A 15,290-nucleotide genomic window follows, 5' to 3' on the forward strand; every position below is an offset into this window, starting at 1 on the left:
CACAATTTCTTAGTGGTTGCCACTTGTCCACTAGGAAATGATTCAGCAACTGATGCCACATCAAAAGGCCTTTCCTAAAAGGCTCAAGAAAGCATTTTCAGGCTCTGATCTTTAAAGATGTGTGATTTTAAAAAATGAAATTAAAAACAAACAAAAAACCCAGCCAAAAAACCACAACAAAAACATCAACACCCCCCTTTGAAAAAAATACAAAGCACCACCAAAAAAAACAAACAGCTGTTGATCATGTAAAGAGAAAAATACTGATATTTTGAGCAAGACAATAAATAGAAGACTCAAGAAAAAAAATCTACCCTAGGACAGACTCTTTCGCCAGACTTGTTCTCAGTTCAGGAATCTTTATTGAGTGAAATAATTTTACCCTATTACTACTTTTACCCTGTTACTAGAGGGTAACTAAAAGTGTCCTTACTTCCATGACTTCTGAGGTAGATTTACTCCCCCCAGGATCAGGGGTCTGTCTTTATATCCTTCCCCCATTCCTCAACACACCACACCAAGTCCCTCATAGAGAAGAAGCAGTTTTCCCCTCTCTGCCTAGGCTCGCCCTAAATTCTCTTCTCTGCAGAACCCAGGGCAAGGCACTCAGACTTCATGCTCCACCACACACACAGCATGCAGTGTACAGAAAATAAAACAAATAAACTAAACTGGTCCATCATCCACCACATACTCCAGAGATGCACACTGCTGCTGCACAAGTTTCAAGCCTCTTACATAGGCTTACACAGTGAAATAATGCCAAAGGTTACTAAGTTTTTCATACAAATGTGAATTTTCCAGACTAGAATTCAGAGGGAGGAATTAAAAAAAACAAAAACACCTAACTATTCAACTTCAAATTATCAATCACCATCACCAATTAAAATTTGCTTGGGCATATTATGTCACTTATCAAGCATGGCTTCTAGTACTGCAATAATGATGATACTCTGGCCACACTTAATTGAAGAGAAAATGCTTGGATCAATTCTGTGTCAGTCTCAAAAGGAAAAATAAGCAGTGCAGCACTACCATGTTCTATAGTACTTTTCAAGCAACTGGAACTCCTAGGCAGGAGTTTCATCCATGGTTTTCACCCTGAGAAACAGTAAGCTTCTTCTCTGCACCTACACCAAGATCTTCCCCGCCAAGTTCTGCACTCAGATGCTGGCACTGACCATATTCAATATTAAAACAAATGGACAGATGTCCCAACAATAAAGCAGAGTAACTGCTTAAAGATAGAGAAGGGTGAAAAGTTAGAGGTCCAAGGTTTCAGCTGGCATTGGAAAGAAGAGCAAGTTGAAAAACAGAGGAAGGAAGGATTAGGGATCATGGAGGGGAAGAAAAGTAGAAACAAAAAGAGTTTTGATGACGGGAGCAAAGGGGCTAAGAAAAGAGCCAGCTCCTTTCCAAGTTATGAAGATGAAAGAAAATTAAGGAACCCTTTTTTAACATCTCATGTGCAAATGTATTTTCCAACTCCCAGGACTCCCAGACACACCCTGAGCTAATACTAATGCAGTTCAAACAATACTCTTCAGTGGATTGAAAAGACCTTAAGCAGCAGAGCAGGCTGCTCACGGGATGTGCACATTCCCATCCTTAGAGGTTTCCAAGACCAGACTGGACAAAGCTGTTCCCAACACCAATTCTCTTACGATTTCTATGTGGAGAAGAACTACTATGATAAAGGTGCTGCTGTCTACCCTCTGCCCCCTTTTATCAAAGGAAATTATACCCACAACAAAAAACTCGATTAATAGACAACTACAGATATAAAAACCAAGCCTGTCAAAGTTAGTTTAAAGGAGGCAACCTTAAGGCTGGAAATCTTTTCTAAGGGAAGCATTGCTGAGGGAAGGTTGAGTTGGCCCACACAACCTTCTGAAGGAAATCTGTATCACTGAAGCAAAGGAATTCTGTATTTTTCCTCTCAGTAATACAGGTTTGGTGTCGAGGGGACTGGTTTGTAATCAAAAATAAAGGCACTGATATGTAGGTGATGCTGTATGCATCCTTATTCAGCAAACTCAAAATCAGTGATGACCAGTTCTATTCCACATCCAATGGGAAAAATACGTTGTCAGTATCTTCTGTGTATGGGAACTGTACTGGCAACCCTATGACTTCTGGACCAGTAAATAAAGAGCTCATCACAATTTAACAAATGAACTTCCTGTCCATCTCCCTTCAGGAAAGCATCATGGTACTGAGGAGTCACTGCTAGACTGCCCCTGCTGAGAAGACTTCCAGTGTCACACATTTCATCTCTTCAAATCACATGAATGTTGAAATGCAAGAGGATCCTGTCATGCTAGTGTCAGGATAATAATAATAAGTATGATAAATACTACGGTTCACAAAGTCTAAAATAAGACCAAACTTTATACAGATCCAATAAGGACTAAACAAGATTCAGCTTGCTTGTCCTATCTTTCTATTGATTGATTGATTGGGCTACTTAAATTTTAAAATTTTGCAGGTTCCAAAGGAAACTTGGTGATATCTGCTACCAAATACTGTATCTGACTTCAGCTAGTAAATTATACTTGTCCACTGCAAAAGCACTTTGGGGGTTTTAACGATGTAGTATTGCAACCTATAGATAAGCTATTATGTAGTTAATATTTTGCATGGAAACAACTGAAAGTGAGCATTATAAGTCAGACCTCACATTAATTACTTAATTTGCACCTTGCAGCAGGAAATTAATTCATTAAACCATGGTCCGTATATTCAAATTTTGCCAAGAACATGCACACAAAACAGGAAGATGCTCATCTGCATAAATGCAGAGCTCTATCAGCATTTTTAAAAACTCCTCCTTCCCTCCTGCACATAAAAAAATTGTAAATATTCATCACCATAAGCCCCTAAGGAAGCAATTAGCATATTAGGAGAGCTCTACCCAGTGCCCACTGAAAGATTCTACACACAGGGACTTTTCCTTCTCCACTTGAGATAGTTTTGAAATGCCATGGAAAGTAATTACCACTAAAATTCATCTCTGAGTATAACTAACAAAATACAAAATAAATCAGATTGAAGGAATTAACATTTATATGCTATTACCCAGCTACCTAATTATACAAAGCTTGATGAACAATCCCAGCCTTCCCAGTTTAACAGTTGTCTGGTGTGTAAAAACAAACATTCTGTTTGAACTTCATTTGCAAAATGAGAAAATGATTCCATACTGTATTTCCACAGATAAGCTCCATTGTTTTGTTTTTGCTTTAACTAGAATAGGTGAGAGTTATTTAGTTTTTTTTTTTCCCATATTAAAAGGATTTTGAAGCACACTTTCGAAAACTATAAGGTATCATCAAAGACCACTTCCACACAAATGTGGGATGGAACATTTATTTCATTTTTAAGGAAATTTCCAAACTGCAAGACTAAATAAAATAGACACTAGATTGCCATAATTGACTGCTACACTTACAATTACCTGCACATAGACAAAAGAATTTTCTAAGTATGTTCATTCTTAATACAATAACTGAAGAACATGGAACTGTTGATTCCACACATATAAATCCAACTGGTGTACATGTATGTGAGTACCTATGTTACATTAGATAAAAACCAAGCCAGTTTTAATAAAACTCAATCTAAATAATTTAATTTAAGGAGTTAAATAACGAGACTATAAAATACTAACTTACAAACTTACAACTTACACTAATCTGTCCCAAAAAAATCATGTGTCCTGGGGGTTCTTAGTGTCACTTAATCAAATCAAGAAGAGGACAACTTTTTACAGATATGCTGAGATCACTTGCAAAAGTTCGTAATAGCAAAAGACAAATTAAAATTAGGGCTTCTAGCCAAACTCTGCTATTTTCATTGACAATTTCCTCTGGTAAAAGACAGACTAATAGTAAGCAGCAAATATTTACTTCTGCTACTTACTGGTGCTTGAGGGGAGAACTTGAGAATGGCATCTGGCTGAATGAACACATCATAGTTGCCCCCCAAAAGAATTTTTAGTTAATTTTTGTTTGTGTATGAATTCTTTCTTAGCTATGCAAATCAGTAAGACTCTACAACTTAAAAAAGACTGAAATTTTACACCTTCAAAATCTGATGAAGTTACAAATGGATCTTCCTATATGCAAATGCATAACCCTCTGCAAATCCTACATTGGGTGAACAATGAAAAATACAACAGAAACCTCCATTTATCAGGAAATAAAACTCCTTTAGTAACTTACACTGCCAAGGTTGTCCATACAAACTTGGACAAACTTAAACTGCCTCATTCTTTCTAAGGCTGGTATACTTACAGTCTTATTGAAAACTGATTTTTAAGCCTGCATTTTTCTTTTTAGCTGGTGACATTTATCAGTAGCTCAAACTTCCAAGCAATTTCAGTCTGTTTTGGTCTGCAATACTGTCTCTTCACACTGTCCTATTAGTTTTGATCCCATTTAACTCCACCTTTGTTAACATCCTTTCTACCTTGCTCGCCCCACAGCCTGCACCACTGATAACAGAGGCACACAAGCTCAGCTGCAGCACAGAGTTCAAGTGGGTGAGTCAAACCAGGTAAGACAACTCTGAAGTCCTGCTGAAAGAAAGGAAGCCCAGCTGTGCAGAGAAGCACAGCTGATAAAAAAGTTACATGAGTATTTATCAATTAAAATAACTTTGACAAGAAGATTAACTTGTAGTTACTCAAGTATTTAAATGGTTTTAAAACAGTTATTTTAAAACCTTTTATGAGAGCACAGCTCTCACAGCATGAGTTTTAGGGCAACAAATCACACACTTTGACCCTGCTAAATGACCCTTTTATACTAACTAGTTTGGAAAGATATATTCTACATGTTTTTCTTTCAGAATTTGATTTTCCATTTTATTTTGAAAAGCTACTTTGAAAACCTTACTTCCTGTAAGGCAGCAATTATCCTACACTCTGTGTATAGCACGAGAATTCCGTACTGAGAGCACAGGTTGGTCTTCCATCCCCGCTCCACGGACAGGATGTGCCCAGACAGCTGACAAAACCAGCGTGTTGTTACTGGATTACTCACCAGGGAGAAGAGCTCTATCTCATCACCTCCTTTACCTACCACCACTGGCCTCTGGGAATCTCCCACAAGCGCTGCACAGGACTCTGGAGCCCTTGAAATTTCAAATTGCAGGTCAGTAAGCTCATGCACTGGCATGTTTCAAGCATTGACTTGCCCCTTATTATGTGAACAGCAATACTGCACAGGGACCCCTCCTCTCTCAGTTTCACAAGGAGGTAACTGAAGTCCTGTGAAAGGGAAAAGTTCCAAAACGAACAACTAACTTCCACGGCTCCCCCATCCTTAATTTCCTCACAGGTTTTAGCTCCTTGAAAAAAGAGAAATTAACACCCTGCTAGAGAAAACATCTTACCTAAGAACACAGATGTAAACTGCCTAATTTGTCACTGTTTGCATTTGCAGACTATAGAGAATACACTTTTGCTAACCATTCTCTGGGATTTATTCCTTATTTATATCAACATATGTCATCTACTCAGTAGTCAGACAGCAAAGCAAAGAGAAATGGCCAATCTGAAGGCCCACAGGCCTCAGATAAAGCACAGGCATTTAATTTAATAACCTATATTTTGATATTCAACATGAAACACAAACACTGTGAATGACATTCTCATAGGTAACCAAAGCTCTACATTTAAACTAAGAATGGGGGGAACAGAGGGAATCCTGGTAGTTTTGTAGCACAAGTAATATGGGCCAGGTCAATGCCAGATGCATGCACAGATGCACATTTTACCTACCTGAAATTTCAAATTTCACCAATTCCAGTTCCATAATGCAGTGTGCTCAGGTAACATTATAAAGTGGGAAACAGTGACAGAGATCCCAAGCTAAAGAAAACGGTTTGGTAAACAATTGTCTGTTTATATTTACATTTGTTGTATTTCCAGTTTAAAAGGAACAAAATATTTTTCTTAGCACAAGCAATACAAAGTGATGGTTTGGTTTTCAAATAGCAAGGCAGAAAGTTTTAACTGCACTAAGTTTTCATTATATCATCTAAACATTAAGATGGACAGGGGGAACAGGCTTCAGAGGCTGTATCAGTCTTACCATATAAGACATGAAATTTATTAGCAATCAGCTGTAAGTTTAGGATGACACAAGAATTCGAAACAAGAGCTAACCTTTTCATTTGATTGTCTTCTTTTCTTTAGTTGAATGAGATCTGTTTCCACCTTTTCGGCCAGCTCCAGCTTCCTCTTGTTCCTCTTAAAAGCTGCTAAACTAAACCCTATAAAAATAGTTCAAAAGCATGTAACTAAGTAAAATTTACTTATTTTAAGCAAATATTGATAAGTCGACATTTTGAAGGACACATCCCCCACTTCTTTACTGATGCAGAAAGCATCAATAAAAAGCCAAAAGCTACGTATTCAAGTTTCAGTACAAGATGTGCACATCTTTTCCTAAGTTAAAAAGTTCTACTATTCTTCACCAACAGTGATGAGTAAATATCTGGCTGAAACACAGCGTGTACACACAGAAGCTGGTGTAAATATCTTTGGCAAAGAAGCAGCACTGCACAGAAGAGAACAGAGTAAGTGGCTTGTGTTAAAATTGTTTTTGACTGCTGACAAGTAAATAGATACCATGTGAGCTCATTCTGATAGCCATAAAATTAGGCTACTATTTTATTACCTTAATCACATATCTGTATGTTTACCCCTATATTTAAAGCCACACAGAAGTCTAGCAGTAGTTTATGCTCCATAATCCAACACAGTCTAAAGACCACCTAGGTCTCAAGAAGACAAACATCTACTTTCCACATCTAAGCCCCACATTCAGAAAGGAAGCGCTCTCTAAAGTGGACTAAAAAATAAAATTGTTATGCTTAAGAGACCAAAATTACATGTTCCCATTTTAGAAGTTTCAGTTCATGAACAAATTGCAGATATCAACATATTTAGTTTAAATTAGTTCTGACTCAGTATCATCCCCAGGCTGTTTTAACATCCTCTGTAAAATGTAAAGAGTTGGGGAGAAAATGTCTTTTGTCACTTGTTTAACCACACCAAATCAAGCTATTGGGAGAACAGAGCAATTTGAATCTTTTACTTTCACAAGTTAGTCACAAGTTCAATGGAAACTAAAAAGCACAGGTTTTTCTATAAACTTCAAAAAATGTCATTTTAAATGAAATTCTGAATATAGCTACATCACTGTTATTCAGAAGACTGGAACAGCTGCATGAAGTCTAGTAATAAACTCAATATTGCAGAGCCAATGGAATCCAGAGCTTTCACTTACAATTCTCACAAAGCACACAGACAGTGAGCATTTTACTTTGAAACTTTTCCACACAGGTGTCAAATTCACCTAGTGAACTCTCTTTTAATCATGTTTTTAAGTATATAAAACTAGACCTTAATGTACACAGTTAGTTTTTCAAGTATATAACGCAAAAAGTAGTGAGAAAACCAGCATTTCTTTCCAAAAACCTAATGAATACCAGTTTTTAAAATGCAAACTCATATTAATCTGCCATCACCGAAAAAAGAATTCATTCTCTATACAGAGTTGATTAATGCAGCTACTTAGGACTACACATTTCTGTTTGAAATGAGGACAAAGAGGTAAAACCTGAATACTTGATTGGGGGAGCAGGCAAAGAATCATTTTAGTCAAGTACTAATTGGCAGCAGGGAGAAACAAACTAAAAACCTCTCACAGATCAAGAAACTGGTAAACAGAAGTGCCCCAAAATAAACTAAGGCAGCACATTGGTTTTAAGAGAATTTTTAAACAGGAGAACTTGTAAGTTGACACAAGTTCACCAAGCACAGCAAATGCCTATGGGCAGAGCCATAGAGGTGAGCAAGAATGGTGTGTGGCCTTGGTATTCCTCAAAAGCAGGCATTACACAGGGATAAACATGCCACTGCCTCCTGTCAAGTTGGAAAAAAAGTGGACTTAGAGAGGCAAAAGGGTGTAGGAGCCCACACAGGCAAACCTGAACAGGTTCTTTGTCCTTCAGAGCTGAACGTCAGGAGGAAACCTTCTGCAGTATTTGCATGTTGACCAGTTCAAATACATGCACAAAGATCACATCAAATACAGAGAACACATGGACTAGTTCCAAGCTGCCCTGCCAGCTGCAGAGTGCTGCTATATGGCCTCTCAACATCTCCACTCCACCTACACCTTGGTAGCATATTTATCCTGCCACAACACACAAAATTCTCCAAGCTTGAGAGATGTTTCATTCACTTAAGACCATAGTCCCTAGCTAGTCAATTGATTTTCAGAGGTTACTGTGTGCTTTAAGATTGTCTTTTCAAAACAAGAAAAAACCTGAAGATTTACTCTGAATGATCTATAAAGTTATGAAGTTAACAATAACTTCTTAGCTGCATTGTTAATTCAAAGTGGTATCGGAAAGTTGCGAAATACAGGGCAGAAAAAAATGTCATTATTAGCAAAGAAGTACACATCTCTTGGGCCTTGTCAGACAGACAAAGACAGCTTTCCAGCAACATTTAATGATGTAGGCTGGAAGGGATATTAAAAGGTTGTGTAGTCCAACCTCCAAAAAATACCAAACCAAATTTAAAAGGATTTGTCAGATTCTGAGTACATTCAACAATGGAGATTTCACAACTCCTCTGGGCCTCTGCTTTGATATTTTTATCAACCTCAGGTTTAAATAAGGTATTAATTCATACTCTTCAGTTTTGTTCAGTTTACCACCGTACCCATTATACCTGTGAGGGAACATCAGGTCAACTCAGAGATCCCCTAGAAGGGAGATTAGGTAGTTCAGGCTACATTCAACTTCAGAATAATTATTAGGATTAACTTTTAGATGAAAGGTGAAAATTTTGTTTCAGCAAGGATTAATGAATAACAACCTTTCATTATTTAAAGAAAATAATTACCACTAATTATCAATTCCTCTTAGCAGGATAAGCCAGCTAATACCTCCAAAGTGACAAAATAACCATGAAATAAAGGACCAGGTTACAACTCAAAACCTGGCAATTTATTCCTCCGATAGTTTTATGTCCAACTTCAGTTAAAAAAAAAGTCTTGACTCTTACTTGAATCTTAAATTTGTTTTTTTCTCCCCAGAATAAGGTAATATAGACTAAGGCAAGTGACAGGCTGCCTTCCCCCAGTTTATTCCTGCCTTTTGTGATGTTCTATCTATGTAAAACCACTATAAATGCCATTAAAATGAACAGTACTCTCATTGCTTCATCTTCGTCAACTAGTGACAAAAGAAACTGAGGAACACAAGTGAGCTTCAAACTACACACATAAAAGAAGAAGTTAGAGGATGTTTTCAGAAAACTCTAAGTTTGGTCCTTGACAAAGAACATATTAAAACATTAAATTAAAACATTTCATGAGCTAAAATACAATCCAGGATTCAAATGTGCTTGGTTAACAACACACACACAACATGGAAAAACAACCCACAGAAAATTTGTTTTGAAAATAAGCACTACAGAAGACAGAAAGAAAAACGCCTATACACTATTTGAGTTCATGGCTCATATTAAATCTAAAACAAAACCTCAACTTTGTGGTGCAAGGACACTACAAAACTTCATTTGTCCTTAAAGACAGTATAAAAACCACTCCCACCACCTCCAACCAGACAGTGTATTGCAAGCTTGAGAAAAGGAAAGGGTCACAGCACAACAGGTATGTTTTCCTGAAACAAATGCAATATAGCTACATCAGCCTGATGTTGCCTGGGTCAAGGAGGAAGCAAGAGAAGCAGAGCTTACTGACTGGGGAGAAAGCTAGGAAGAGAGGTAAGGGAGCTGATGGAATTTTAGCTTGAAAACATTTTGGATCACAGCCCAGTGGTATGGTTGTTGAAATCTAAGGAACAGCATTTAGTAAAACATCCTTTGATTTTGCTCAAGAATTTAGAAGATGTAATTCAAACAAGTACACTCAGATAAAATCCCTGACAATTACTACCCTACCCAGTAACAGCATGTACACTCCACCTCATGCTTACAAGAATTAAGACTTGAGTCTTGGGAGCCACAGAGTACAACCAACCCATCTGTTCCGCTCCCTCATTTATGCGCCTATTGGGATGAAAAAACCACCCAGAGCTGCTGGGAGAGGAAGGAAAAAAAAGAAAAAAAAGCCCCACAGCTTTACAAAATGACTGTTCTTGTTTAAACACAATTCTTGGGCCTCATCCAGACTAAAGACTTAATGAGTGATAACTATAGCACATCAGAACCAAAGCATTATAAATAAACCCAACCTCATTTACAGTATTTCTCACACATCCCTGCCTTGCAGCATGGGATACCTCTTCTGGAACAAATAATCTTCAAGGACCTGGAAACATCTTCCTAATCCTCCACATTCCCCCTTCAGCCCCCAAGGCACCAACAGGAGCAGCCCAGGTGAACTCTGCAATTTGGGTGTAAGTGTGCCAGACAGGGGAAGCACTGGTGGAACACTTGGTCATGGCAGAGGTGAGACAAGTGTAGGGGTTTGCTTGGGAGAAGGTTCAGTGGCTGAGCACAGAAACAGGTGGAGCAGCTCTTGCTCAACACCAATTGCCTGCAGGAGAGGTTGGCATTAGTGGATGTGGTATCAGAACATGCACTTGATAATATTTATCTGTAAATGCTGTAGAAAGTCTCACAGGCTCATCTTGTTCAAAGCTAAGACTGCAGTAGATGTTCAAAAGGTTCTGATGTTCCCAGGTACCCTGATGAGAAAGGGTCACAAGATCTCCATTACAAAATAAAATAGCACAAGATTCACTTCCTAAGCTATTATTGCTAGAGAATAAATACACATTTTTAACAGGCCTTTTTCATCATTATCACCACCTAACAAAGAGATGAGAAAGTAATTTTCAGCAAGCAGGTCAGTGGAAGAGATCATTAATGCCTGAGCCATTTCAGAGATTCATCGGTGCCACCTGTTTGCCATAAAACTTCCACATTATTTACTCGTCTCCTGTACTCTCATCATTCCCTTAACTCCTTTAACCATTATACTATATACAAGTAAAAATTTAATCAAAACTCTTGACAGTTCTATTAGATAACGATACAATGCCTAAGTAAATGAAACACAACTGTATTCTTCATTCTACATAACTCTTCAGAAGTTTCTTAGTTACCTTCCAGCCCATTAGAAATTATTCAGAGCCAGGCAAATGAAAAGCAAACATGTCCTATACATGGAGTCCTTGAAACGACTGAATTCTACATACAGACCTAAATACAACACTAAAACACCTTTCCATTTTTTAAATAATAGAACAATTGATACATATCTGGTTGTTAATTCTAGCCCTGTGCACTTCAAACAGGCCTACAGATGACAGGCTGTTTATTAGAATACACTGTTTATTTATTGCCCAAAGTCAATGTTAAACATTTTTACTACAAAGTCCATGTTTCCTAAAATCCCCATGCTTCCATGCTTTATAAGCCACATCTATTCCCTTATTTATTTTCAATAAAGCTGAAAATTTAGAAAATAACTATGTGAATAACTATATTTCCAAACAGAGGTAGGAAATATGAATTTTTATTATCATTAAATAACAAGTTCAGGACAATATTCAAACCTTCCTGGTTACAGTGGTGGAACAGCAAGCTGGGAACACAAACAGCAAAAACTTTCTATCACACACATTACAAGTTATTATGCAACTAAACATTACGCAACCTATAAGTGTTCAGCATTCCTTGTTTAAAATCAAACTATAAATTGAAAATACTAACAAAACTACAATTATATTTTTGAATCTCTGAAGTAGAGACAGAGCTCTGACTAATCATATAGCACCCCCTGGCAGACAGTCATTAAAGTCAGCTGGGAGAAGCTTTCTGCATTTTATCTTTCTATTGCATATTAAAAGAGAATGAAACTATTGGAGAAGAGAATTAAAAAGGGATATACTAACAAATTAGTTAACCCACAGGAATTCAAATGATCTTGTGAAGAATTCTGTTGAGCAGTTGCTAAAATAAATGACACAAATGAAAACAGACAGATGAAAATAAATTTCTTTTTAACAAAGCTATTTTAAATGACAAATTAACACCATTTAGGCTTGTGTTGGGACCAAAAGACTACTAGAGATAGCTTCCATGTTGCCATTCTTTGTCAGAAACTGCAATATGAATAGGGGGAAAAAATCACTTGGCAAAAGCATTTTAAAAAAATAACCCATCTCTCAGAACACTACTCTATAGATCTGTTCTTTGTAACACAAACTCAGGGTAAACTGCTGCTGGACATGGCATTTCTTACTACTTCCTGAAAGAAATCTTGTTTTTCATCAAGCAGCCTTTCCTGAGCCTGGAAGATTTTCTTTCAAAGTATCTTCTGGGCATTTTGGCCCAATCTTTTTCCTGGGTAACTTTTACAGCCATTCTTTTGGCTGCACTCAGCTGTTCTGATTTCAGAACAGCAAGTGACCCTACAGTACTGTCTCCAAATCCAGGGAGGATTTGCATCATGTGTTCAGATTAACCAAGCTTCCCAGCCAAATCCCCAGAACCCTTGAGTTTCTATCCAAATCTTTCATCCTCCCCTTAAAAACAAAGAAAACATGGTCTGAGCCATTACCCTGAGCCACTGCCTGAAATTCATAGCACAGTTCCAGCAATATGGCAAATGTTTAATACAGTAATAACGAAGTAATGGGAGAGTTGGGAGTGGGGTGAGATTTGGGGTTTTGGAGGAGAGGCAGGCAATACTGGTGGTCAGGGAGACTTACGGTGTCACTAGAAATAGCACAGTCTGCACTACTATCATCCAGAAAAGACTCTCTCCCTCATTAAAGAATCCAAGCAACCATAAGATAAACATGAATTTCCTTGCATGCACACAATTAGTTAAAAAAGTAATAAAGTACAAGAGATGGTCTGTTACAAGCAGAATTTCAAACCAACCCATAGCAACCCTCAGTCTATTGAACAAGATGTGATTTTACTGATGACACTAAGTTATTCAAGGTAATCAGAGAATTTGACTGCAGAAGGATTCAGAGTAGGATTCTGACAATGAAGTAGCAGCTTTTATTCAGCAAATCTCGAAATAATGACAATGAGGTAACTCGTAGAGGTTTTTGCAGGTGCTGGAAACTAATATGAGTTCGAAAGGAAACAAGATTTTCATGTCAGAAAATGCCACTGTTTACTTTCCATGTATGCAGGAGTCACTAGCAAGTCAGGAATTTAGAGTGTGGAATAATGTAAGGGATAGAGGAAGGGAAGCAAATACTTGCTCTGTTCTTACATGCTTACTTAAGCATCTTATTTGTGGCTACCCTTGAACTGCAGTTAACAAGTCATGTGGATCCACTGCTGCAAGTTTTGTTGTTATATAACATTATTCACTTGGTGAATTACTGAACTAGGTGAATGAAGGTGCTTACAGCCACTTCCACATTGTTGGAGTTACAAGTTTCCTGAATTAGTACATGCCTTCCTCCTTTTTCCCTTTGAAAATTTAACATTGTAAGCAAATGTAAGATGCTGTCTTACACCATCTTTGTCAAAGATAATTGACATTATTATAGGCTGAACTGATCATTTCAGATAGAAGTGTTTTGGTGATTACTAGTGCAATCACTGATATTGGCAGCTGAGGATGTACCTCAAATTTACCTTGCATATTTAAAGTGCACTTTGAACATTTTTATGAGACTGCATTGTACTTCAATGTGTAATTGTACTTCACTGTAATTCAGCACTTCTAAACTGTTACACCTTAACACTTGGATTACACTTTCAAATCAGTCTCTCTAGTACAGGGCAATAAAGTGCTGGGATAAGCCAGTATGGGCTCTGTATTGGCAGGCTCTAGTTTGGGCAGGGACTAATAAATTCAGCTTCCTTGCACACTGCAGGCAATACAGACAGATCACATTTCAGGTGTTTGGGTTTTTTGTAAAACCACCCACTATGTACACTGGAAAGTCCCCAGGTTTCTACAAATGGTAGGAATCCCATTTCCTCACACACCTGACAAACTGAAGAAGACAAAGCACGTGAGCTTTGTGCAAAACTTGATGTAATTCAACAGGTAACATGGTTTAAAACATGCTTCCAGTTTGGTGCTTAGATACTTTGATAGTTCTAAGAGAATTATGGAGCGTGACTGCAAAGCTGATCGTGACCTTTTCTTTGATACTGATCACAGGAAAGCTCCATCCATGCAAACCAACCACCCAATTCCCCAGCCTTACTTACAGCAGCTACAACATTACTCTTCTCATCTCAGGTCCAAGAAAAGGGAGACAGAATAAGACAACTTCAAGAATATATTTTTCATGTGCAGCACAGAGAAGCCAAAACATACACGTAAGTTCTCCCTGCCAATACTTACTGCAGGTACACATTTAAATTTGGATTAGAGGTTTTTGTGGGGGATTTCAGTTTGGTTTTTTGTAAATAAGTTACTAAACATATTTTCCTGATGTTTGGCAATTAGTTCAGTTCTTTGTTTTAAGAGCTATTCAGAAGATACGTGATTTCTGGTTAATTTATCCCCAGTTCTCCATGCAAACTGTACTGCAGCAATGGTAGCAAACACAATCAAAAAAGTCTCCCTTTTTTTGAAGATTGATATTTTTTTAACAAAACGGCTCACTTCAGATGAGATCTCTTTGTGGTTGCTTAGAAACAGCATTGTCTTTGATTGTTTCTTAAGCATATCTAACTTTCCTTTCCATGGTAACACTGGCTAAATTTCTTCTGGCTTCATACACGTCACCTGTGACAGAGTTTCCAATTTCTTTACGCTTGTAACAATCCCATGTTGTCACACGTGTTGTTAATGGTCATTTTCCAATCCCATGGACCAGAGGTCAGTGAAGTACAGGATTTATGTTGCTAAGGACTGGGACAGGAATCAATGTAACATTTTCTGGAACTGATTTTTCAGGCTTTTTTTACACTTGCATTGTTTTTTCCAAGAAAAAAACTCAGATAAAGTGCACCATTAATAACTACACTACAAAATTAACTTGTCAGTCCTAGTTGTTTCAACTGTTTTAATGCAAATTGTTTTGCTAAATAGAAGTATGCTGAATGTATTGCAGAGACAAAACGCAATTAGTGGTCTTTTGGAGTAGGATTGTGAAAATACTTTGGCTGGCATTATTTTTCTGACGTTTCTCCAATGTAAATTTATAGTATGGATTAGGCAAACCAAACTAGCAGCGGCCATCCCTATTTTTAAACTGTACCGTGTAGATTTGCTCTGACTTGAATACATTGTAGCTAGCAAATGTAT

At 37.6% G+C, this 15,290-nt stretch overlaps 1 protein-coding gene across 6 annotated transcripts in view; it reads right to left on the reverse strand.

The window, feature by feature from the left end:
• Nucleotides 1–15,290, reverse strand: part of TASP1 (taspase 1) — a 78,545-nt gene that overhangs the window by 40,974 nt on the left and 22,281 nt on the right. For all 6 annotated transcript variants that reach the window (XM_005525430.3, XM_005525429.3, XM_088052870.1 and 3 more), the window contains exon 8: nt 6,173–6,279. In XM_005525430.3, the coding sequence (XP_005525487.1) occupies nt 6,173–6,279 (107 nt within the window). The remainder of the gene's footprint in view (nt 1–6,172; nt 6,280–15,290) is intronic.

This window comes from Pseudopodoces humilis, chromosome 3, assembly GCF_049639895.1.
Source record: "Pseudopodoces humilis isolate 2021_Gansu_Grassland_sample_001 chromosome 3, ASM4963989v1, whole genome shotgun sequence".
In the NCBI taxonomy this organism is placed as follows: Eukaryota; Metazoa; Chordata; class Aves; order Passeriformes; family Paridae; genus Pseudopodoces; species Pseudopodoces humilis.